Genomic DNA, 26,855 nt, shown 5'->3' on the forward strand with positions numbered 1-26,855 from the left:
GCTCCTTAACATGCTTGGGACATTAGAAGAAAATCAGAAGAAAGACTGGAAGCAATACGTCGAAATAATGACACACGCATACAACTCCACACGTCACGACTCCACCGGTTATGCTCCGTTCTACCTGATGTTTGGTAGACACCCAAATCTACCAGTCGACTTGATGTTTGGACTCAATTCCACTCAGAGAGAGTCTACTTCAAACTATGCGGACTATGTAGAGCAGCTGAGAGAAAGACTACAGAAATCATACACAAGGGCCAGCGACTACGTCAAACAAGCGCAGTCGAAGCAGAAACGCCTGTATGACAGAGGTTCCTCCATCGCTCCTCTACGTCTAGGTGACAGAGTCCTCATCCAAAACAAGAACCTCATTGGCACATGCAAATTAGCCGATAGATGGGAATCACAGCCCTATATTGTGATTTCAAAGCACAAAGATCTACCTGTGTACAGCCTCCGCTCCCTCGGTGACGGTAGAGAAAGAACTGTGCACAGAAACATGCTGACTCCATGCATGTTTCTCCCACTAGAAGAGAACAACACAACAGCCGATGAACCACATCAGGAAACCCAGTTAGAGTCAGACGAACATCAGGAGAGTGAGAAAGTTCCAACTATCATGGATCATAGTGAAACTAGCGACGAAGAGATAGACATAGACTTCATCCCAGTAGAAACTGAATCTTCGTCAATGTCTCCTTCACTATCTCCGTCACTATCACCTCCTGTCCTCACACCAATCATAGATCTTGAGCCAAGCAATGTCGTTGAAGTTTCCCCTCCTGTCGCACCACCGCAACTTACCCCTGAGTTACTGGAAACCCAAACTATTGATGTTACAGATGAGTCGAACGACACTGAAAGTACGGTATATCTTTCGCCACCGAGCCCTAGACCTATCAGAAACAGACAGCCGCCCACAAGGTTTACCTATGACTTCATAGGTCAAACCAAACAACTGCAAGCACGAGATACATCACGCCAAGAAAAGATATGCAATGGACGACGACTGTTCGACAAGTGGAAAGAGCCTACTATGGCTAAGACAAGAAGAAAAGCTTGTCTGCGTCTCCTTCTGCAAGAACACAGTTCCATCTAATAACCCCCCCCCAATTGTATATACACTGTATTATTATTGATTGTAACTCAATGAAGATAACGAAGTATTATTTAAATAATACTGTTATAGAGAGAAAGAAACAAAAAATCTCTCTGAGTTATGTTCATTTCGTTATAATTGTTACTTTCAATGTGTCAAGATATTGAAGTTGTAATGTAATTAACTTCTGCATTAAGTTTTGTCTACCAAAATGACAGAGTCTTTTTTGAAGGAACCATTTAGAGATGTATTTAAATTACTGGTGTTCTGCTCCTTAGTTATAGAATACTTACCTTTTAGTTGTTCTAACTAAATGCTTGGAACACCAGAGTTTTGTTTAAAGGTTGGATGGTATGGAAGACATTTGCCACCATTTTGTTTTCATAAGTTGTAAAATTTCCATTGTGTAAATATGTAACGTAGGTTATGTTAGTTGCATGCCGAGGACGACATTTTTCTCCAGGGGGAATAATGTCACGGGTGCGATGCGACCCCCCCACGTTTATTTTTATGTTACGTAATCATTTGCTTTACTTGCATGGCTAGCGCCCTCTGCGGGCTGCTTTCCGGTTCAAGAGCATTCTGTTTTGGGCCGAAGACCTTAACTGACGTCTTTGCGTGTCTTCACCCAACAGGTAAAGATCTTGTTATATTTTGCATTTAAATGTTTTCCTAATTACTACTTAGATTAAATAGTAGGTAATAAGCACTATCCTCAAGTCTCAATTTGTTTATAGAATGTTGTTGACTTTAGTGGATATCTGGTTGCTTTTGCAACATCACGCTAGCTATTTATTGATTTGCGGTGTTTAGATATATTTATTACCTCTAGAGCCTTTCCTAATAATCTTAGCAGTGTTACTGAATGTAACATTTTGGAGATCCTTTAGTTTATTTTATCATTGCTTCTGGGATTGGAAATAACCTGTTTATATTGCATTTCACCGTTAATTTGCCTTAAATCCAAGATGGCGGTCGCGTCCTTAATTTTGGCGCGAACCGCGAGTATTGTTTTATCGTTTCATTGTTTATTCTTTTAAAGTTTAGTTTATGTAATTATTATTGTATATTTTGTATGAGCATTCTGTTTTGGGCCGAAGACCTTAACTGACGTCTTTGCGTGTCTTCACCCAACAGATTCACCGTTTACAGATCTCAATAAAACTAAAGAGCTACTATATGATCAGACTTGCCGTTTCATGCCCGTACTTATTCCAAGGGTCACACTAATAATTATTTTGTGTAATTACCAAGAGTGTCCACTGCCTTCAAGCAGTGCTGTGACATTGGGCCTGGCCTCGGGCAATTGAACCCTGGTCACACAAAACATGAACACTGTCTGCGACTACTTGTCAGCTTTTCCAATCTCGTATTATACTTTACTCCTACAGTGGGCTACCATCCAGCTCCGTGTCTCCCTCTGTGCCCTCCGGTCGGTGTGCCGCAGTCTCTTGGATGAGTTGAGACGTTCCAACCTACATGTGTCCGGTCTATCCATCGCTGCGGCCATCTCGGACCGTCTACAGGCGCTCTTCCCCGAGGCTAATCGTAGTGTGGGTACGCAGACTGTTGATAGGGCACAGATGTACAGCGAAGCTGCACGTAGAGAGACCTTCTTGATGTGGCCCCACATGGACTACAAGTAAGTTTCCCTTAATGGCAAAGTATACCTTTGGTTTTGGAACTGTTCAGTAGTTTGAAACTAATGTATTTTTTTTTTTAGGAACCCCATCTATAAAACACGCCTAAATTTGTACAATTGTTACATAATTTTGGTTTAATGATAATATGAATGTTGGTTGTGCAAACGTTTACAAGTAACCAGAAACTTAGGTATAGTCTTGTTCTCTGGTTTTCTTCGTTGGTTTGTTCCCTAAACTTTTTAACCATAATACTATGTCGCATCAGATCACTGGACAATGTTTCGTCATTCAAAGACAACTTAAACATTCACCTGTTTCAAGTTGCCCTTTATTTGTTTTTCATTGTCTCTTGGTACTAAGTGCCATGATCTAGATGGAATGGCGCCATAGACATCCTGTTATGTATTATTATTATTATTTTGTATCGCTAATCTCTACCTTTTCAGCAATGTAATTTGTTTAGCCATAAACATGATAAACTACATTATTTGAAGAAACAGAATAAGCCTTTTTGAGGTACGCGCGCGTCACATGCCGAGACTGATGCCACGTTCACCATGTTGGTGGTCTTTAGGTTTACGTGTCGCGTCGCCTAAAATGCGCACTTCACTGAATAACATATGTTTTATTTCTATGGTCAATACGCACAAATTTACCACAACTTTACAGTGTTGTAGCATTGTGTCCGCCATACCTCAAAAAGGCTTATAGTGCACACGTTAAACTTGATATGGTCAGGACCATCTTGATCCCGGAAGTGTAAATATGCGCAAGAATTGCACAGTGGATTTGCCACTGTTTTTTAACATCAGTTTTATATGCAGTTGTGGTCTGACAGATTCGGGAAAGCATTTACTAGCAAAGCCCCTTGGGATTGGACATTGAGCCGTTTGTCCTTTGTGTTGTGTAACCCTTAACGAGGTTGCTGCATTCGTTTGCCTGTAGTCATGAAGAGTTACCTAGACTTACTGACCGTGTTTAAACATAGGAGGAAATGATTTGAATATTTAAGTCTAAAACATGTAGCCTAGAGTTCTAATGGGCTGCATATACAATACAATATACAATACAACACAATGGGCTTTTATATAGCGCCATTTCATTTAGATCACAACGCTTTAGACATACAATAGCAATGCAAGTAGTACAACAAATGAACAAAAAAGCAATAAACAGAAACTAAGAAAATAGATGTTTTCTAAGTGCTTTCTTGAAAATAGGCAGTGAATTTGAGGTGTGTATGGTGATGGGAAGATGGTTCCACAGTCCTAGCTAAAGAAAATTATTTATATGCATTGTTGCAAAACTGGATGACTGACTGACAACTGTTTTTCTTCGTATAAATTTGATAATTACACTGCAGCTTTTGATTTCTTTCTTCAGATGGGCTCTTCCAGAACCGATGGCACAAGCAGGCTTCTACCATCAGGTTTGTACTTACTACCTAACTAGTTCAGGTCCTAAGCAAAAATAAGCAGGATGCCAGTCACAAAAACTAAAAATGAACTATTGTCGGGATCCTGCCATTTTATCACGTCCATCAGTTATGTACAACAAACAACTTTGCATACTACATGGAAAATGTTAATGTTTTTTTTCTATTTTTTTCTATTCTTTTTTGTTTGTTTGAAACAGCAGCATATGATTAAGTTCAATGGGAGAAAAGTTTTTGTTAAAATTTTTCTGCCCCTCTAACACTATGAACAATATGGCAAGTCATTGTGTAGATTTGTATAAAGGATTGTTTTTGTTCAAAATCATTTAATTTGACTGTTCAATGTTTGAAATGTTTACAGCCAAGTGCAGCGGGCGATGACCGTGCCATGTGTTTTACATGCAGCGTGTGCCTAGTATGCTGGGAACCAACCGATGAGCCATGGTAAGACTTAATCTATCATCATCTACACAACAATAAGCAGGATACCAGTCAGTAATGGTACATGTAGGTCCAATTTCATAGAGCTGCTTGAGCAGCAAATGCTGCTTAGAAGCTTTCTGCTTAGCAAAAGTAAGCAGGATACCAGTCACAATAGTGTTTTGGCTGGGATCCTCATTCTGGTAAGCATATTTTTATTGCGCTAAGCTACTTTTTGTGCTTAACAGCTCTATGAAATTGGGGCCTGTTTGTCCTAGTGTGATGGAATATGCAAATTGCAAATCACGCATGCGGACTTGATCTACTCTTAATATTCATGCACGAGGTACATCACAATGCTAACCCAAAACGAGGCGAGAATTATGACGTCAAGGGAGGCGTATTGGCAAAATTTGTATGGGGCTCATGGTGGTGGGGTGCATACACATTAGTGTGTCTTCCTAGTGCGAAGCTCTGTGGCGTTTTCCAACCAATTAAGTCTGTACCCATGCGTGAATGTAATTAGCATATTGTGAAGGCCCATTGCACACTGCGAGCCACGCGCACTTTACTCAAACTGGCTGCAGCGATACACATAGGAACCACAAGCTCAATTTTCCCTGAAGATTTATGTCCTAACAAAAAACATGTCTGGACTTGCCTTTCACATTTGTTTCATAAAGGTCATTTCAGAATGATCAGTTTCTGTCATATGAAGCTACATGCCTTTGCATGTGGAAATCAGTGACTTTTTGGTAAAATTATACAGGAACATGTGCCAGCTTTGGAGCAGGTCCAAATTATGTGGAGCTGCTTATGCGTAATAAGTGACGAGCCTGTGAATAATCAGTGACTTTGTTGTAAAGTTGTACATAAACATATACCACCTTTGGAGCAATTTCATGGAACTGCTTACACACACAAAGTAGCTTAGCACAAAACAAGTTTGCTTACAATAATAAGGTTACAAGCCAAATTACCATTACATTAGAATTACAAATTCCCTGCTGACCTGTGAAATACGCTTAAAATAACCGCGTAATTGCCTGCTTCTGTAAGCGTTAACTCTTTGCTTATGGTAAGCAGAGCCGTGAAATTGGCCCCAGTATTGGGCCTCATTTCAAAAAGCTGCTTAAGCAGAAGATATTGCTTATCAATTTCCTGAAATAAGAAATTAGCAGGATACCAGTCACAAATTGCCTTTGTGACATAGTAGTTTGGCTGGTAACCTTATTCCGGTAAGCGCAATTTTATTATGCTTAGCCACTTATTGTGCTATAGCAGCTCTATGTAACTGGGCTCATGTTTTAAGACCAGTCTAAGCTCTTTGTGAAATCCACCCCTGATCGGGGGTAATGTAAGAAGTTGCGCAGAATTGTTAACTTTTTGTTTTGTTTGGCGCCCTCCATAGGTCCGAGCATGAGAGGCACTCACCAAATTGTCCGTTTGTCCGTGGAGAGCCAACAGAGAATGTACCGTTGTCTTTTACATTAGCTACGGGTCCTGCACAGCTACATGGGGATGGCAACCAAAAGGTAAAACCCCATAAATAAACTAGAAGCTGTATACTTAAAAGGAAGGTACACGTTTAGTAATTGTCAAAGACCAGTCTTCTCACTTGGTGTATCCCAACTTAAGCATTAAAATAACAAGCCTGTGAAAATTTGAGCTAAATTGGTCATCGAAGTTGTGAGAAAAAGATGAGAGAAAAAAACACTCGTGTTTGTCGAATTCGTGTGCTTTCAGATAGTAATAAAATACTTCTCGCTAGAAGTCTCAAAAACTACAGCACCTCAGCGAGTAGTATTTAAAGGGAATCTTTCTACCATCAATATCTTTAAACCGTATAAGGTTAATGAAAATTTGTGGACAATTGTGTTTTGTGTCATACAAAAGTACCCAAACCCTTTAACTGTGCAAGCCTCACGCATATTTGAGCATTATAGTGAGCAATTTTGTTTCGTACAGAAAATAACAAAGTCCACGTGGGAATTAAAGGCCCAACAAATTTATTAGGGACTTTTATAACTTAATGTGTCACTGATCCTACTTCTTGTTCAACAGATTACCTGTGTAAGCACCTCTGCCTGTCCCAACCTCATGGCAACCTCCAGTCGCCATGGCAACATCAGCATCTGGGATGTGGTCGATCAGTTGAAGCTCGTGTCCAACTTCCAGATCAGTCCCCAAGACCCCATCCTGACTGGCAAGGTAGTTGACCAAGAGGACGCTGTTGCCACACGAGGTCCTGACGCCAAGATACCCGAGGCCTGGGTGGAGGAGACCACCCTGACTGAGATCAAAGGGAATACAAAGGAGGATGAGAAGTAAGTTAAGAAGTCAAGATGCCAGACTTGTAAGGAGTCTTGAGCCCTTTTTAAACACTGTTATGGCTCTGACCCCAACTTAGGCTACATTTGAAGCCTTGTAATTGAGAGTGCTGATTTACTGTGTTTTTTATAACGATCTTGGGCTTCATATGCTATAAAGCCGTAAGCAAGATTCAATGTCAGACGGACATGATATTAACTTGATGTTTTGTCTGTAAGGCTATTGAAAGTGTTGAATGTTTTGTTCTAAAATGAACTGATGTAGCTTGGCTTTGCGGTAGTGCAGGGATCGATGATAGTGAATGGTCAGACAGTAGAAGGGTTGACCGTGGACTGTGTATACATTCACCTCTTGATGTTAGATCACAGACTGGTGAAGTGCAACAATTGTTCAAAACCACAGTGAATGACTTCGATTGGTCAAACAGTAAGGGGGTTGACTGTGGACTGTGTGGATGCATTCACCACATGATACCTTATCACAGGCTGGCATGTTGCAACGGTCATTCAAGACTACAGTGGAGGACATTAAATGGTCAGATAGTAGGATGCTTGATTGTGGACTATCTGGAAGGATTCATCACATGATATATCGTAGGCTGGCATAGTGCAACAGTCGTTCAAAACCCCAGTGGAGGACATTGAATGGTCAAACAGTAGGAAGGGTTGATTGGACTGTGTGGATGTATTCACCACATGATACCATATCGCAGGCTGGCATAGTGCAACAGTCGTTCAAAACCACAGTGAATGACATTGAATGGTCAAACAGTAGGAAGGGTTGATTGGACCGTGTGGATGCATTTACCACATTATATCATATCGCAGGCTGGCATAGAGCAACAGTCGTTCAAAACCACAGTGAATGACATTGAATGGTCAAAGAGTAGGAGGGTTGATTGGACTGTGTGGATGTATTCACCACATGATACCATATCGTAGGCTGGCATAGTGCAACAGTCGTTCAAAACCACAGTGAATGACATTGAATGGTCAAAGAGTAGGAGGGTTGATTGGACTGTGTGGATGTATTCACCACATGGTACCATATCGTAGGCTGGCATAGTGCAACAGTCGTTCAAAACCACAGTGAATGACATTGAATGGTCAAAGAGTAGGAGGGTTGATTGATTCATTATACTTATTATTGTATTTCACCTTTTGGGGGTTTCTGCAGCGTTTTGAATTTGACATGACTCTTTGTGATCTTTAAGTAGTGCCAACCTAAGTAATGAGTGCAGCCAGGATGTGATTGGAGAAGACGGGGAACAAGACAAGGAGGAGCCCTTGGCAAACTCACTCCATGAAGAAATGACCAACAAGGGTGAGCTTACTGTTTAAAGGCGAAGGACACCTTTGGTTTTAGAACCGTCGATTGTTTTAATCCTTTATAAATGTTAGATGTGTACAAATTTACACAGTCAGTTTTCGTTGTGGTTAATAACTTGATATAAACCCAGATCTGGAATATAAAAGAACTGTATTATAATAATAAAAGTGTATATCATTACACTAACACAAAGGTATTACATACTATCTTGTAATCCATGAAAACAATTCTTCAAATTACATTGTATGATTTCTGAAATGGAAAGTAACGCGAGAATTCTTGTGATTTTGCAGAGAAAAGCTACGGAACTATTGAAGTGATCGAAGTGGGCGGGGCGTGGCGGCTTCAAGGTGACTCGTTGTCAGATGTCAGTGGCAGTGAGGTGAATGTAGCTTCGAAACCCAAAGGTAAGAGGCAATCGACGGCTGCGCTTTATGTTTGAGTTCTCTCTACAACCAATCTGCATGAATTGATGGGGAGCAGGTTTTATACCAAGGAGCTCCGGTTTAACTTGCGGCGCTCTAGAAACTGTTGTTACACGAAGTTGTGTGCTTTCTGATGCTTAATTTCGAGACCTCAAATTTTAATTCTGAGGTCTCAAATCAAATTCGTGGAAAATTACTTCTCTCTCTGTTTTATACTATCGAACCTCTCCCCATTAGCCTACTCGCTACCATGTAAGGTTTAACGCTAATAATTATTTTGAATAATTACCAATAGTGTCCACTGCCTTTAATAATTGATGTATTGATGTTTATTTAAAATTTAAAATTACATTAATCGTTGTACAGTCACATGCAATTTGGCCCTCGGGGCACAATTTATTGTTTTAATAAAAATAAATATATATGATTATCTTACAGAATGCCAACATTCAAAGGACATCATTGTGTCGTCGTTGAGCATTGTGCAAGGTACCTCCCACGAGGCATCCTCTGCCTCCTCGGACATGAACCCATCAAATAGTGAGGAGCACTCTTGTGACCCCTCACTCATTGCAGCTGTCAGTATACGAAGGCCCAACAAGACAGATAGCAACGCCGGTATACTAACAGCCATGTCAGATGAAGATTTGAAAGACGATATCACGCCAGCTGCCGGGGCCTCTGATGCCGGTAACCCGTTCACGGCGGCATTTGATAAGATGCGCATTGCTGATGATTCCGGCCCCGAGGACGAAGCGGGGTTGGGTGTTGACATCTCCAACAGGCAGCTAGAGTTTGCTGATGCTTATCTAGGAGACGAAGTCGACTCAAAGGGACCGGGAATGATCGAGGAGACAGACTCGGAGTCCCTCCACAGGAAGTGTTTGATCATCTACTCGGCCTCCCCGGTTGTAACAAACACTGCCGCTCAAAAGAAAAGTTTGGACAAGGCTAAAGGGAGTATGTTCAATGTGCAAGCAGGACCCAAGTTGTATATGTCGCAGATTCTTGAAATTGAAGAAGAGCAGGCCCTGATGGACGGGTCGATTAATGCGGACGCAATTGGCGCCGATCAGGCGGGCATAAATCTACTGGACGGAATAGATATCAAACCATTTCAAATTAGCGAAGGTGCCCTGCAGTGTATAGAATTGCCCCCGTGCGCCCAGTGCGACAAGCTGTGGGTGAAGTGCATCACTCCGTGCCCAGACAAGAAACACTTGTTGGTCGTCGTCGGGCCGCATGAAGGACAATTAGAGGACAATGACATGGTCAAATCGCAGTGCAATACTCCTACAAAGGAAAGCCTATGTAACGAACAGAACGATCTGAACAAGGATTGCAAGGATGGTGGCTCGGACGAAGCTGGGACGGGCTTGAGGGTCAACAGTGCCTCGTCTTTTGATCAAGACATTGGACCTTCAACAGAAGCTGCAAGTGCTCCTATGGAGTGCAGTGATGTAAACACCGGCTTCGCCCTTATATACAGAATCCTATCTCGCGACGGTTCAACTGTACTTCATGATAAACCTGTGGCTATCCACAAATTAACTTCCGCGGAGGAAACAGTCGAATCCCTGGTTCTGTTGCCTCCAGAACTCTCTGATGTAGCAAGTGACGAAGAAGGGGACTCCTCCCAAAGGGCGCCTTCTTTATTAGACTCACTATCCAAGATGGATTCGGGATCCATAACGGCTGCCTTGGAAGCTCTTAGCATCGATGAGCCAGACTCTAAACCCCTGGACAAACAACTTGGGAAGTGTGCCGTTCTTACACTGAGCGGTGTCGTAAAGATAGTGGACATCGGGTCTTGGTCCACGCTAGGGACCTTTCCTTCGCAGCAGCAACACCTGTCATCCGCAAGGACAGAAAAGTTTGTGGCGATGTCCTACTGCACCGGAATGGAAAGGCTGTGCGTTTGCTCGGAGACGGGTGATATACTGTTCCTCCAGCTACAAGCCTCAAACTCTCCAGGAGTGAGCAAGCGAGGGAAGGCTACCAAGACGGTCTCCTCAGAGCAGGAGATGAATGTCGAGGAAGAGACTGATGCTGGTGAGGAAAAGAAACGTAAGTGTCAAAATGTTGTACTCAATGATGTGTCTAGAGCTTGAACTTGGGAGAAAAGGCCACAAGACTGCAGTGTTTGTGTCTCAAAATGTTCACTGGACCAGAAATGTTTGTACAAGATCCAAAAAAAAATCAGAAAAAAAATCCTTACATAGATATTTTTAAGAGAAAATTTATTTCATCTGTCTTTGTGGGTATTAAGTATACTTCATTACTCTAAACATAGGTAGGGAAGGTATTTTTCTGACTCAGTGAGGTAATGTTGTTCAATTGTAAAACACAAGACTACTGGACATCTCTGGTCATAAGTTTACTTGCCGGTACTAAAACCACTGGCCTCGGGCCTGTGGTGTAGTGTAACATTTGAGCTCTGCTGCCTTGTGAATAATGGACAGTATCTGAATTGTCAGCTATGTCCAGCTATGGCTATGACTGTAGCTACAGGGGTTGCTAAGGTTGCCTATACTGATACCTAGCCCTGGCGGCCTAACACTTTCGTATTGTACTACAGTGATGTCCTGGACATTGGGGTACATTTCTGGGGCGAAAAATTTTCACAGCTTCATAACTCAAATCTTACCTGCAAGAAAGCACCAGTTTCAACAGATTCACATTACATGGCAGCATATGTTTTTCTGCGGTGGGTTTTGATCGTAAGCTATTCTTCACAATCTGTCATTTTCATGAAATAATGCAGCTCCCAACGTTAAGGAATTCCCATTTTTGTTCGTACTCTTACAGTCTGCCGTGTGTACGCAAGACGCGCGACGCGCAAATTTTGAATTGTGTTGCGTGTTAACGCTGTGCAGTCAAGATACGGTGACCAAGAATTCATGTGTCTAAGCTTGCATCATGCGTCTTGCATGCGAATGTATACGCGTACGCACGACACGACAGACAACACTGTGAGAAAACGATCGAAACGGGAATTTTTTAACGTTGGAAGCTGCAATGTTTCACGAAAATGACGGATTTGTGAGGAAAATATGAGGACCAAAACCCACCGCAGAAAAATGTATGCCGCCATGGAATGTGAATCTGTTGAAATTAGTGGCTTGTTGCAGGTAAGATTTGAGTTATGAAGCTTTGACATTTTTCTGCCCCAGAAACGGGCTTTCATAGTTAGGACTCTGTATCTGTGTACAGAGGAAGAGTCCTATATAGGGCTATACTGATACCATGATGCTAAAATCTTAGGTAGCTGTAGCTGTAGTTGCTCAATTGCAGGCTTATAGACCCATTGCATATGACGTCACACTCTCAAAAAGGAGGCAAATCATTGGACAATAGCTGTTCTCTGTTCTCTGCGCCTCTGAACAATTGCGCGTAGTTTTGGGTGTCAACTCTCTTTTGTGCATGTTTGTATACGATTTTGACAACCAAAATGACACCCAGGATAGGCACATGTGAGTATGCTGTGCGTATTGCAAGGGGTCTTTACAATATATCTATCCTTCAAGACCACAGTGGATGATATTGAATGGTTAGACAGTAAGAGGGTTGTAGGCATAAACCATAACTAAGTTTGCTCATTTACGGTAAAATAAAATGTAATTTTTGATGTTCTACAGCAGCTGATGAGTTTCTAGCCAATCAGCCATTAACGATGAAGAACCTGAGTACGATGTGGCAACTGACGCAGTTCGAGACCCTCGTGCCGCGTTTCTCCGCCACCGTGCCGCCATGCTGGGTGGAGATACAACAAGAGCAGCAGCAGCGACGCCACCCGCAGCATCTACACCAGCGGCAGCAGGGCGACGCCACGCAGCACACTCGCACATGGAAGCTGCAGCCTGACAGGTTAGTGTCTTAGGATGTAGTCAACTTAAAAAATCATTGAGCTTTAAGAAGTTAATGCCGAATGACATGTTAACACACCAGTTTTCCCCTGGATGCGAGCTTGGGGATGTGACTTTTGTATTTTTGTGTTACTTTGGAGAACCAGAACAAAGTTTGCCCATACATGTAGTTTTCACTACGGAGCATGTTGTGCTAGTCACAGGGTGTGAATATGGTATATTCTCATAAGGAAAAAAAAATCCTGATCCTCAAGCAGAATATTTGTCCTCTTGACTTTGTTCAGTCATGGTTAAGTCTTTGTCCGAGCAGTACTCTCAAAGAAAACTGATTCTGGCAAGTACGAGCAAAATGATCCTGTCAAGGTAAAAGCGAGAAAATGGAAGAGCCTTGACAGCAACTGGCTAAAGCCCGTACTTCATGCGAATGCGAGCGAAATTTGGCGAGAATTTGCCGTCCCAACTTACTTTTGCAGCGATATTCGCAAGTGAGTTGAGCAGAGTAGAACTGCTGCGTATTATTCGATGCGAATTTGAGTCGTCAACATTCGCTTCTTATTCGCATTGGCAGGAAGTATGAACCAGGCTTCAGAGTAAACTTCATTAACCAAAACAAAAAACATTCAAAAGAAGTATGATTTTTGAAAAATTTAAAATGTAGAGCTAATCATCCTTTGAACTGATTCCTTACAGCTCCAGCTGGAAAGAACACCTGTTTGAATTGGTTCTACCCAAATCCTGTTGTGTCGGCCATGTTGATTTGAAGTTCAGCCTGCACGTCAATTGTCCCTCGGCACCCAAGATCCAGCTGACATTGCTCAAACAGAGTGGAACTCAGTGCAAGAAAGGTAAACATTGTGGTGACGGTGCAATAAATAGTTCCCACATCTTTACGGGCCATCTTTACGGGCAATTTGGAACACACAGCCATGTGTTTAGCGCGAGAACGGCGTGCAGCTCCCTCAGATTTCACAAAACTCGTTGCCTGATTAGTTAGTAAACAGCGTGTTTGCGTTAACAAACTGACACTTGGTGCCCCTGCAAGCCAAAATGCAATTTGCCTGTAAAGATGGCATCTATTGCAACTTATCTATATTTAACGTGAACTAGATGGTGGCAGTATGATAATGATGATGTTTGTTACTGGCCTTCTTGGCAGGGTGCTTCTTTTCACAGGGTGGTTGGTCGCCTTCCACCTCTAGGACCGGGGTTCAAATCCCGCTGGTGTACTGTGTGGATTGAGTTCTCAGTCCCTACCTGATTGTGTGGGTTTCCCCTGAAAAAACTATCTGGGGTTTTCCTCCCACTTCTAAAACTGAAACCTCCTGCCTTTGTCTCCATTCCATTTTGCTTTTCTGAGGATCCTTTACTTCACAACCAGTATAAATAAATAACTAACTAACTAACTAAATAAAAAAATAAGAAATTCATAATCATCAAGATTCACCCAGATATGGCTATTATTGTTTGATTTTTGACTCCTGGTTTTGTATCTTGTCTGGGCTTTGCAAGATTTGGGCTTGAGAGCTCTGTGTCCAATTTAATATGGTAAATTTCTGTATCCGCGGAAGTTTTGGTACATTTTAAATAACTCTTCCATGGAGTTTTTTGTTTACCATTTACTTAATTTATTTGGGTTATTTCTGTATCCATAGAAAAACAACTTTTCCTTAGAGATTTTTGTTTACAAATTACTAAGTTTGTTTGGGTTATTTCTGTATTCAAATACAGAAAAAGATTCCATGAACATCAAGTCCACACCCGTTGATGCCAAAATCGACTTCAACATGAGCGCGTCGGCGACGGAACCCAAAGTGCAGAACATCGACATGCCCGACGGCCCAGCACCGCCCCAAACGCCGCCCCCGTATGGCATGAACGGAGACGCCTTGATGCACTCCACGTACTTGATGAATCACCGGGACGACATCCTGTGCGGTCCGTGCAACATGGAGTGCTTCATCGACATGCCGAGCCACACGGGCATGGTGACGCTGACGAGCCGACAGCTCATGCTGTGCAAGAGCAGATCATTCTTGCTGCATATATTCGCATTGGAGAACGGCGATGGCAAGACTAATGCAAAGAGCAAAGATTCAGAGAAAGAAAAAGGTATGTTAGGTTTGTGCCCCGAAATGTTCTCAAGTTTAGGCGTGGTTTGTTATAAACTTCTTAAGAAAGTTGTCTGATCCTCAAGGCTCTGCTTATGGTTAAATTTCTTGCTTATGGCCACCATTCCCGCTTACAGGGTTAGTGCGGAAATTCTGAGCCAGCTTTGGAAAGGGAAGAATGCTAGCAATGTGAAACACGAACATTCACTAATCAAAAAGTCCTTGCTCACCTGTGAGGATCTTTTTTGATTTCAAGATTTTCTCAAATCTCAAAGTCTCCTTGAGCCTTCCAAGTTTTCTAGAAAGAAGTACAGCAGTCACCCAAAAGAGAAAGAAATAGTCAAAATTGTGTTCAAACCTGAAGCTTGTTTTTTTTGGTAAATGAATATGTAATTTATAATTTTTTATTTATTATTTAATTTTAATTATTTGTCTCGATCTGATATTTACATTGTTGAAACTTTGCAAAACTAATCTTTTAGGGATTTGATTTAAATACCTATTGATAGTTATTGATAGTTATACAAACTTGGTAAGAAATCACTGCAGCTGTTGAATGTTAGAGAGCTTGGTGTCAGATAATTTATGTCTGTGGCCTTTGCTCCCCCAGGTTCTTGTCTGATCTCACTGCTACAAAACACCCATCCAGCCAGCGCTACAGAGAGGCTAGCTGCAACGGCCCTGAGGAAAGAGACCGATAAATACAAGGGCTGTGACTGGATCCAGGAGCTGTCCATCACGATACGTAGAACCAAGAAAGTCAACCTCACTAAAGACAGGTTGGTGCCCAATATCACCTTTTGTCCATGTCCTCTCTCTATGTGAAAGGGCAGGTGCTATGTGGGATTTGACTTAAAGGGAAGGTATACCTATTGTAGTTACTCCAAATATTAATGACTATAAAATTGTTAAGTACTGAGTATACAGTGCTAACACACATCGGTTTATGCAAATTTAACATCTATTATATATCGTTGCGGTACCCGCTGCCAAAACATAGGATTCCAACTGCCTCTAGCAACCTCAGGTAGTCTAGTTTGTAAGACACTGCTTTAGAATTGCAAGGGTTGTGGGTGTGAATCCCACCCGGGTAATATGCCTGTGATATATTTTTCACAGGACTCGGGGAAAGTACTGCTAACACACATCGGTGTATAGGTAAAAACAAAAATTAATATAAAACTTTTGTAAGAACCACTGCAGCTGTTGATAAATGAGAAACCCTTATGGATAATGAGAAACCATTCCCAACAAAGGAATATGGTTTTAGAGATAAGGATTCAAAAACGAATTTTTCTGAGAAATGTTTCTGCACAAAATGTTACTCAGATTGTGAATTCCATTTATGGGTTATTCTTCCTATAGTGGATAATTTAAGTGCAAGTTCATGTATTTCTCAGCAATCCATTACATGCTTGAAAAACATTTCATAGAGTTGCTTATATAAGCAGAAAATATTGCTTACTAATTTTCTGCTTAGCAGAAATGAGCAGGATAATAGTCACAAATTGAACATGTGACATGGTAATTCGGCTGTTAACCTCATTCTGGTTAGCATATTTTTGTTGTGCTTAGCTATTTTTTGTGCTTAAGTAGCTCTATGAAATTGTGCCCCAATTGTTAGAAGGCTCAGCCATGCACAGCAAAGTGGGATGGTTCTCTGGTCAAACACATCTTATTTTATTTGTTGCCAGGGCCCAATTTCGTAGAGCTGCTAAGCACACAAATTTGCTTCAGCATGAAATTTCTTCCTTGATAAAAACAGGATTACCAACAAACTTTCCATTTGTTGCATATTTCTTGTTGGTGGTATTCAGCTGTTGTTTGCTTATCCTGAAAATCATGTGGAAATTTGGTTGGTATTGCTGTTATTAACAAGGAAGAAATATCGCGCTAAGCAAATTTGTGTGCTTATCAGCTCTATGAAATAAGACAGAGTTCAAAGATTAGATAACAAAATAGTGCAGCTCGTTGAATTTATTCCACACCTTTGAGAGAACATACATGTATTACCCAATCACTTGGGGAACGCCATTTGCTACCGATAATGGAATACATTCATTTTAAGTTTTATGTAAATCTGTGATCTTCACGATTTTTGTTTCTTACCAATTCTGTAATGTTCCTTTAATTGTTATGTCATGTATATCGAAAGGTCTGATTATGTTTGGTATGACTATTACAGATTGCAGCGTGTGGCAATGCTAGAGTCAGTTGAGTTCCAGGAGAACTTGATGCTTGGTATCATGGGTCTTCTACCCCCGCCATCCGATGTTACAACGTGGCAGCATTTCCAGCAAGTGGGTCTGGATGTTCTGTGCTGGATTGCCAGCGTGCATATATGTGAGCCAGTCAGGTAAATATATCGACGCTTCAGTTTAAAGGCAGTGGAAACTATTGGAAATTACTCAAAATAATTATTAGCATAAAAACTTACTTGGTAATGAGTAATGGGGAGAGGTTGATAGTATAAAATATTAAGAAAATGGCTCTCTCTGAAGTGGAGTAGTTTTCGAGAAAGAAGTAATTTTCCATGAATTTGGTTTCGAGACCTCAGATTTAGAACTTGAGGTCTCGAAATCAAGCATCTGAAAGCATGCAACTTCGTGTGACAAGGGTGTTTTTTCTTTCATTTATTATCTCGCAACTTCGATGACCGATTGAACTAAAAAAATTGTTATTTTATGCATATGTTGATATACAGCAAGTGAGAAGACTGGTCTTTGACAATTACCAATCGTGTCCAATGTCTTTAAGTTTAATGTTTTCTTTCTCACAAGACCCGAGTCAAAATGGACAAGACATGAAAAGACAAGATTTAAAAATGACAACACAGTTTTTAGTATATAAACTGTTTTTGTTTGAAAAGTAATTTGGGGTTGAACAAAGATAATTTTACTAGTGCTGGATTTGAAACAACGACATCTGGATTAATGTCCCGGTGCTTTACCAATTGAGCTATCTAGCCGTATGCTGGTGATTCCCTTATTTTGTCAATATCTTTGTTTGGGTGTGTCGCTGCAACTTTTAACTACCATGGATCACAAGTAAGTTTACGATTCAATTTCGGAAGCGTCAGTCTGGGAAGGATCACTTTAAAGGGGTTGCGACTTCTTCATTTCAAATATCAAGTGACAAACCACAAGGGAAATTGACTGGGCGAAAAAAAAAGTTGCATAAATTGCTAGTAATAAGTAACCTCTAATTATCCAGACCATGCTAAGCTTCAAACTTCACATACAAAGCACAATGTTTGGGACTTCTGTTGTTATAATGCAGTTATGTTTATAATTGATATTTTAGTGTTGCTAAATGTACCAATATGGTTGGGACGACATTGACACACCTAGCCGATCTGGTGCAGGCGTGCTACATATCGGCCAACAGGAGTATCGCTCATAAATGCAGTCAGTTGCTAGCTCTATGCATGGGGTGAGTGTTATCAAGCAATTTATTGGTGGCTTTTTGTTTTTAGGAACTTCTGATTTCAGTTTACAGAATGCATTGGTTGTTGTTACTATGTGTGGCTTAAAGGACAGATAAGGTAGTGGAACAAAAGAGAACCATTTAAATCCTTGACACTATTCTTGGATATTCAGTAAGGGAATAAAAGAGTGGCGACAAGGTCTTAAAGCCATTATACACTTTCGGTACAGAAAAAAAAAAATTTCACAGATTTACAAAAAATTTACAGGGTTTACAGAAGGTAATGGTGAAAGACTTCTCTTGAAATATTGTTCCTTGAAATGCTTTACTTGTTGAGAAAAAAATTAAAACAATATAAATTCTTGTTAGCGAGAATTACGGATTTATTTTAAACACATGTCATGACACGGCGAAACGCGCGGAAACAAGAATGGGTTTTCCCGTTATTTTCTCCCGACTCCGATGACCGATTGAACCTAAATTTTCACATGTTTGTTATTTTATATATAAGTTGTGATACACGAAGTATGGGACTTGGACAATACTGTTTACCGAAAGTGTATAATGGCTTTAATTGGCTGCTTAAAACCGGCTGTTGAGGGCATAAAAACTGATATATATTTTTTCTCAACCACATTACTTCAAAGTGAAATGATTCCTAAAATGCTTTATACTATCGAAAGGTGCTGTACGTCTAACCAAGAACATTTTTATTGCCATTCATGAGTAATTACCAAACATATACCGTTCCTTTAAGAATGGCAGGACTCAGATCGTCTACAGACAAACTTCTTCTTAACAATCCTTTAAGTTCCAAATCCCTCGACGATAAGTCTTTCTTAATAGCTGGCCCCAAAAGTTAGAATAGCATTTCAATCAGCATCAGGAATACCCAATCTATTTCTATACTCAGAAAGTGCTGAAACCACTTCTTATTCACGCCTTCATAGTTGTCTGTCTATTCTTGTTTAGCGCTTTGATCTTCCTGTCAAAGCGCTATATAAAATCTTATTATTATTATTAATTTAAAGTTAACTTTTATACGAATAAATTTTCCAGATGCGCAAAGCGTGGGCAAGACCCGCGACCCTACCAGGGCTTCAAGCAGGCTCTCCTGTACAGTCTCCTGCGCATCCTACCCTCTCTCTTAGCCTCCATCTCGTCTGGTTCCATGCACTGGTTCTTCCTGATGTTGGGGATGGTCAAGCAGCAAGATACCAAGAGGACCGGCAAGGCGTGCACCAGTCTACTCATGGCGTCCGCCCAGCAGCTGGCTGATAGGACCCTGCCGGAGCATTCTCTCTTGAGATCAAGGTCAGTCAGTAGCCCTAGTAATGGTTGATTGTATTCCAGGGATGTGATTTCTCTGGGTTTTTTTTTTTTGGGGGGGGGTGGGGGGGTGTAGGGAAATATTTTTATTGTTACCACCCCCCCCCCACCCCAAAAAATAAATGTATGTTTTTAAATTAAGATCAATTTCATAAAAATGTGAAGATAAAACCACATAGAACGCCCATTATTGCAGAGTAGGGCTTTCAAAACAAAAGACAAATGTATATAAGTAGGCTTCGCATTCGAAAGCTTTTGCCCTTGCAAGCTTTCGTACTTTACCCTCACAGTTGAGGTTTTTGTTTTCAACAGCCTATCACATCCTTGATACTCACAAAAACTTTGATTGAGAAGGAATGGCGTTAAAAGGTTAGATCATACTTTGGTATTGACCCTGAACTAAAATTGTGTAATTTCTATGTGAAATCTAAGCATCTTATGAAATGATTTCGTTTGAAATGCCCCCGGTTGATTAAAAATCAATACAAAAATTTGGAATTTGGAGAAACAATTCATTAATTTGGAGAAACAATTCATTAATGAGTTGTAAACACAGTCAAAATGGACTTCCTCAGAAAAAAGTGATTCCTGAGCAACTTGAATCAAGTTTTGTTTACTGTTGAGCTGAAATAATTAAGTTCAATCAATCTTTATTAGATCCCAAAAAGGGTAATTCAAATGCTCCCATACAGTAAAAACACAAAAAACCACTAAAAAGTGTTTTAACACTTTTTAAGTACTATGAAAAGAAAATGCCTGGTGACTGGTTGATTGTTGTAATATTGATTTGACAGTCTGGTTATTCCTTTGCAAATTAAGAATACCCCATTGACCCCAGAAAACTATTTTAACACTCATAGGTTTGGACTCTATGGTACCCCACTGGATCCCATCCTCTTCGACATGGAGCCCCCCGTCGTCAGCCCCGCCCCCAAATCCAGCTCCTCTGCCTCGGCGACATCCAACGCCGTACCGCCCACGTTCCCCAATCCGCCGGGGATCCCGTCCTCCGGGTTCAGCTACGACATACCCGACATGCAGGGCAGCTCCCAGGGGGGTAGCAAGCTGAGCAGTGACCCCGCCAGCAGCCCACTGAGCGGTACCCACTTCATGAGGGGCCTCCTTGAGGTGGAACCGCTTCATTTCATGTGCTGTAGTACCAGCGATGGAACCCACGTGGAAAGGGTTGGATCAGGTCAGTCCATTAACCAATATGATAATAATATGTGTCTTGTATTGTATTGTGTTCGTTTTAATCAAAGTAAAAATATAGGAGACTTATAATGCGCCGTGTCTGTCACGGGTGACACTCCTTGCGCAGAAGCAGAACAAACACCATACCCTGGGGAAGGGTTATAACAATAACAAAATGTTTAACTTACAGTATCACAAAGAAGGAGAGGTTAGCATGAACAAATTTTAAATTATATATGCACTTGGCAACATCTCCATCTCTCAGCAGCAACTTAAGACACACCTGTTCACACTTGCTTTCCCTACCACTTGAGAATTCCCTTTTTTCCATCTTGACCGACGCCTTTGAATGTTTTACCAGAAGTCCCTTTAAAATCTAATTATGAGGTCTCAAAATCAAATTTGATGAAGAGGAGCTGTTTCTCACAATGTTTTATACCATCAACCCCTCCCCATTACTCGTTATCAAGTAAGGTTTTATGCTAATAGTTATTTTGAGTAATTACCAATAGTGTCCCATGCCTTTAAGACTGATATGCGCGGCCCAGTGATAAGGAAGTGTTTTTGGGCTTACATTCCTCAGTCCTCTGCAATTAGATAACTTTTTGAATAGGATTTTGCAGGTTTTTGGAGGGTTAGGGAAAGCCATTAATAAGGGAATCAATGTGTGGTGAAGAGGTTTTCAACTGGTGGTTTAAAGCCGCGCCGAGGCCTGGACTTGATAATTTTACTGAGACGAAGTCGAGGTAAATTATCAAGAACCAGGCCTCGGCAGGTTTAAACAAATAGTTGAAAACCGATTCAACACACTTTGATTCCCATTCATAAATACCTTTTCGGTCAAAAAACATCAACACTTCTTGGTCAAAAGGTAAAATAAATGCAAAAATCATAATTTTTCAATTATTTTTTTCAACACAACACCCCTCCAGCTATGAAATGGTAAGGCCCTCGGGTAAACAACTCCTTATAAAGGAGATGATGTGCGCGTCGCGCGTATTGCGATATGTGGCACAGCTGTTTCAGCCGTTGCTCTTGACTAGTAGGAATGAAGAAACTGTTTTATAAGCGCTGGTGCAAGCTCGTGTGTCACGCCCATGTTTATAACACTTTTTACTGGTGTTATATCATCCATTCAAACAACCCCTCGTGATGCCCTCTCGACCAATCAGAACGTATAAACTGTCTTAAGTATTTATGAATAGGATTTTGCAGGTTTTTGGAGGGTTAGAGAAAGCCATTAATAGGATTGTGCAGGTTTTTGTAGGATTTTTTTTTCGGAGAAAACTATCCCATTTCTCATCTATGTTTGTGTTGCAATGTCTCTAGGCGCAGACAGCGTACAGGGCTCTGTGGTAATCAACACCAGCAACCCTACCATGCCGGAGTCCATAACCTCCTCGCTGTCAGCAACCATGGCCTCAGCAGAGCAACAACTACAGCTGCTGCAACACAAGACACAGACTCTCATCAAACTCAGCCAACAGGTTAGTCACAGTGATGTGTTTTCTCCATTTTTAAGTGGAAATCCTTTTTTTTAAGAAAAAAAAAAGAATTAAAAAGAAGAAGAAAAACAAATAGATTTCTTAAATTTTGTATTTATTTTATTTTTATATTTTTATATACATTTTTAAACTAAAGTCAAATTCATAAAAACATGAGGATAAAATCATATGGAACATTTCCCTGTGGATTTTTTTTCACAGAACTTTTTTATACAGTCCTTAGTACAAATCTGTGTCAGAATAAAAACAAGTTATATTACTTGTTGATAAAGTCAAGTCACAAAAGTATTTGGCGACCTTGGACTTCTAAGTGATGTTTGATTTTATTTTTTCTGTTTATTTCTCGAACGTGTTGACTCAGAAGCAGAAACTCGAGCAGAAACTGCAAGAGACCAGCGCATCAGCAACAGCAAACAGTATGCCCAGCAACCACCTGTATGGGGAGTTCCTTCCGGCCACGCCCAAGAACACGCCCTTCTTCATGACCCCGCCCCTGACTCCGCCCAATGAGAGCATGGGGTTCTTGTCAATGCCCCCGCCTCCGGGTGGTTGGGACTACGGGGATATGTTTGGGTACGGAGTGCTCCAGGGATTGGAAAAAGGCAAGGGCTCGACGCCGAAAGGAAAAACAAAGGTGCGGCTTGGTGGTAATTTATACAGTCCATTTGCAGCATTGATACTCTCATCTTCTGATGTTTGCTCTCAAAGGTGCCAGAGGCACATTGCCACCTACTCCTGGGGCTGAAACAGGGTTTAACCCCTTCACAGTCGTTTAGGAAGTAGGCATGGGTATCATCCACTAGGAGCCTGGCTGGTAGAGCAGAATGAACTACCTTCTCATCTTTTTCGTAACATTTATGGCTAAGTGCTCTGCTCAAGGGCGCAAGTGTCATGACCAGAATTCAACCCAACTTCTGCTGCTGACAACACCAGAGCTTGGGTCCAGTAAACTACAATCTCGGCCACATCTTGCTGGCCCCCCCCCCCACCCCCTTTCAATGTTGGCTGTTATTGCACGGTCTTTTGCGTTCCAATCAACATTGAGCGGGGGGACGGGGGACATAATGTTAATTGTCTGGGGGAAGTGGACAGGGATTTTTTTTATGTAAAGTTGGGAATGGGTGGCCCAAGCATTTTGGCCGGGATTGTAGATCACTCGGCCACGACACGCCAAAATGATAATTCTACCCAAATATTTGATACACTTCAATGCCAGATTACACCAAGCGATTATTTTCTGCGACAAAGCACAAACTTTACTTACGAACTTGAGCAAAATTAGCAGGATACCAGTCACAGATGGTACACGTGAGACGTTATTTTGGTTGGTAACCTTGTTCTAGTACATGTACTTGTAAGGAATAAGCTAGTTTGTGCTATAGGCAGCTTTATCAAATTAATGTTTTGCCATTCTTATTCCAGGGGGACAACTCCAAACTGAACCCAGAAGTGACACCCAGTAATCCACTGCTGGTGCGTAACTTGCTCAACCCCCCGCCATCTCATGTGCTGATCGTGGACAGGATGCACTCAGGTATAAAGCCTCTCTTTCTTTCCTTCAGTTGGTAAACAAACATTCAAACAATCATTTAAATAATTATAATTTTGGTTTTACCCATACACATGTACACCGATGTGTGTTAGCACTGTATACTTAGTACTTTCCCAAGCTCTGTAGCCTCTAGTTACTGGGCAATCTCTGTGGTCTAGTTGGTAAGACTCTGCTCTAGAATAGACCGATCCAGTAGACTCCGCCCATGACGCACGTGTGAGCAAGAACACGTGGGGCTCTCCAATGCCTTTCTGCACAACACTGACGCGCGCCAAGATACGCGCACGCATGTCGGACCTTAGTGTCGGGCCTTCGTTACATTGTGATTGGTCAATACGCAATGGGGCGGAGCTTAATGGATCGGTCTATTGCAAGGGTCATGGGTTCGAATGCCTGTGATTTTTTTCACAGAGCTTGGGTAAGTACTGAGTATACAGTGCTAACACACATTGGTGTATATGGGTAAAAACCAAAATTAATATTCTGTATCGCCCATGCAAATTTCCATCCAGTAAATCATTTAAATAGTTAAAGGCACTGGACAAGATTGGTTAAGACCAGTATTCTCACTTTAGTGTATCTTAACATATATACCTGTATGTATTACTATAATATTGTGGAAATGTTTTGGGGAAATAAATTTATATTGAATTGAATTGAATTATTTTTAATATCCATCATAGGTGCCAGGAGATTTGCAGTGCTGGATTTTGGTCACCCAGTGCTGCTGACCGACATCTTCATACCAGCTTGCGGCGACCTGGCCTCGCTCTCCGTTGATGTGTGGACAAAGAGTGAGGAAGTGGACGGCCGGAGGCTGGCCGTTGCCCTGGACATCGGCTCTCGGGACCTGGTCATGAATGACCTTCTGCCTCCTGCAACTTGTCGCTTTCTGAAAGTAAGCCTAGCCTCAGTCTGTTTGATTGTTTGTTTGTTGGTTTACACCTGTTTCAGACAGGCATACAGAGTCGCGCCGAACCAAATTCTGAAGGAAGTACATGAAAAGTTCAACATCATGAAACAGTTGAAAAATCAACAATTGAAGTTAAAAGGTCGACTGTTCTCTGGAGCGCCTTGGTTTCAGATGTCAATCTTGTCATGAGCCGAGTTAATGTAAATGTTCTGTTTAATTCGCCTGTCTGAAAATGAATTTCTTTGGATCAACCTATTTGGTTCGGCGCAACTCTGTGAACCTGTCTGAAACGGGTGTTAGATGACCATCTCCCTGTTAAGGGATCTCGGCAAACTCCCACAAGGGGACATAAACACCAAGCTGGCAATGGCAAATCTCTCTCACACAAATACTAGTTTAATGTCTATTATTATGAATTGCACAAAGCTAGAAGTTGTGATTAAGTAACGAGACTAACCCAACCACTAGGGGTTTTGTGAACCATGTTTTATAAACGTGAATGTGTGCTTGAACCTCATGCACTAGAATGATGCTCCTGGTAATATGTCAGTTGAAATCTTACTGTATCTTTACCATTGAGGCATTACTATTTTTATTTTGTAGCTCACTGTTGTCGGTCGCTATGGCGGTAACACGGTACGCTCAAAGATCCCCCTGGGCGTCTTCTACGGTCACACCTACATCTACCCGTTTGAGAACAGCCAGCAGCGGATGCCAGACAGCGACGACGTCGCAGCGGCATCCCGGCTCCAGGCGCTGCAGCAGAAGCAGTACCTAAACATGGCGCTGGCCGTGCAGGAGGACATACAGTGCCGCTACAGCCTGGCCTGCAGCAGGCTGCAGCAACTGCTGCAGTCTGTGGGCTCCTGGTTCCCCCAGGGGAGCTCGTTCTCCTCACAGTTTAAAGAAGACAGAAGTGACAGTAGTCAGGAGGTCCGGCATGCATATGAGGTACGTCAGATATTTTGTTTCATCGAGTCAATGGAAAAACGATCTCCCATTATTCACTAGTCAAAATGTATCTGCTTTAAAATAGGAAAATAGAATTAAGCTCATACTTCCTGCAAGTGTGAATGCGATACGAATATTGATGTCAAAAATTCGCAGCAATTAATTTGCAGCAGATGAACTGTGCTCAACTCTCTTGCAAATATCGCAGCTAAAAATAGAGTTGTGACGTCAAATTCACGTCGAATGTGCTTTGCATTTGCAGGAAGTATGAACCAGGCTTTAGCTGTTGCGAACTGTTTTACCAACCAGTGCAACCAATAGTTAATGGCCTGATGTATCCACTCTAGCAAAGTCTTTGTTGGTTGCCACAGTGGTCCATGTTGGGTCCTCAGTATTTTACAAATGTCCATCTTATACTATGAAAATAACATACCAAAGGTGCTAGTGTTAGTTGCAGCAGGGGTCCATATTGGGTCCATATTAGAGCAATTTTAATTCACTATTTTAGCAGTGGTTACTGCAACGGTTATAATAAGGGAATCAATGTGTGGTGAAGAGGTTTTCAACTAGTGGTTTAATCCCGCCGAGGCCTGGCGTGTCACTGCAACGGTTATAATAAGGGAATCAATGTGTGGTGAAGAGGTTTTCAACTAGTGGTTTAATCCCGCCGAGGCCTGGCGTGTCACGCCCATGTTTCAACACTTATTACTGGTCATTATCATAGGTTTAAACACCCCCACGTGACGCGCTGTCCACCCATAGAAATAGCGAAACTGTCTTAGGTATTTATGAATAGATGTTAAAACTTGCATCATTTTGTGTTTTTACCAAATCAGGAATGTGTCCAGCTACAAACCCAACTAAATGCAGTCCAGCGTACCATCTTCCGCCTCCAGCAGGGCAGCGAGACCGGGGAACGACAGAAGGTGAACTCCAACGACGCCGCCTCGTCGGACATCAAAGAGGCTCCGACCGATCAGCTACGTCTGCTCTGTGAATATTTACTGGATACACTGTTGAGTTTGACCAACACCACAGGGATGCTGCCCCTGAGTCTGCAGAATGTATTAAAGGTAAATACCCGTGAGATTATATTTTTACACATAGAAGATAGCATAGTGTTTATTCAGGGGTTTCCCTTAACTTTTTTTTTCTTTCGCCCGCTGGACGAGTCAACACAAATTTTTTTCACTTGCCAGCATGTATTAATGCACACAATTTTCAAAGTGTCAAGAAAAAACAGCATGGAAGTTCGCAGAAGTGCGTTTTTTGATGATCTTATCCCCTAATTTCTGAACTTATTAATATTTTGGTTTTATAGAACTT

At 41.5% G+C, this 26,855-nt stretch overlaps 1 protein-coding gene across 5 annotated transcripts in view; it reads left to right on the forward strand.

Annotated features, from left to right (window-relative positions):
• LOC139945485 (dual E2 ubiquitin-conjugating enzyme/E3 ubiquitin-protein ligase BIRC6-like) overlaps window positions 1-26,855 on the forward strand; it is a 78,572-nt gene that overhangs the window by 12,281 nt on the left and 39,436 nt on the right. For 2 of the 5 annotated variants that reach the window (XR_011787085.1, XM_071942845.1), the window contains exons 4-25: window positions 2,494-2,744; window positions 4,129-4,174; window positions 4,542-4,624; window positions 6,012-6,135; window positions 6,665-6,927; window positions 8,145-8,254; window positions 8,554-8,667; window positions 9,124-10,752; window positions 12,324-12,552; window positions 13,242-13,396; window positions 14,280-14,660; window positions 15,270-15,438; window positions 16,845-17,015; window positions 17,963-18,091; window positions 19,145-19,399; window positions 20,275-20,609; window positions 21,938-22,095; window positions 22,475-22,747; window positions 23,536-23,647; window positions 24,349-24,563; window positions 25,182-25,529; window positions 26,366-26,602. Coding sequence is in view for 4 of the 5 variants with exons in the window: in XM_071942845.1 (XP_071798946.1) it covers window positions 2,494-2,744; window positions 4,129-4,174; window positions 4,542-4,624; window positions 6,012-6,135; window positions 6,665-6,927; window positions 8,145-8,254; window positions 8,554-8,667; window positions 9,124-10,752; window positions 12,324-12,552; window positions 13,242-13,396; window positions 14,280-14,660; window positions 15,270-15,438; window positions 16,845-17,015; window positions 17,963-18,091; window positions 19,145-19,399; window positions 20,275-20,609; window positions 21,938-22,095; window positions 22,475-22,747; window positions 23,536-23,647; window positions 24,349-24,563; window positions 25,182-25,529; window positions 26,366-26,602 (5,787 nt within the window). In the remaining variant the exon portion in view is untranslated. The remainder of the gene's footprint in view (window positions 1-2,493; window positions 2,745-4,128; window positions 4,175-4,541; window positions 4,625-6,011; window positions 6,136-6,664; window positions 6,928-8,144; window positions 8,255-8,553; window positions 8,668-9,123; window positions 10,753-12,323; window positions 12,553-13,241; window positions 13,397-14,279; window positions 14,661-15,269; window positions 15,439-16,844; window positions 17,016-17,962; window positions 18,092-19,144; window positions 19,400-20,274; window positions 20,610-21,937; window positions 22,096-22,474; window positions 22,748-23,535; window positions 23,648-24,348; window positions 24,564-25,181; window positions 25,530-26,365; window positions 26,603-26,855) is intronic. The other 3 variants (XM_071942867.1, XM_071942875.1, XM_071942858.1) reach the window with 3 other exon arrangements.

This window comes from Asterias amurensis, chromosome 1, assembly GCF_032118995.1.
Source record: "Asterias amurensis chromosome 1, ASM3211899v1".
Taxonomy (NCBI): Eukaryota; Metazoa; Echinodermata; class Asteroidea; order Forcipulatida; family Asteriidae; genus Asterias; species Asterias amurensis.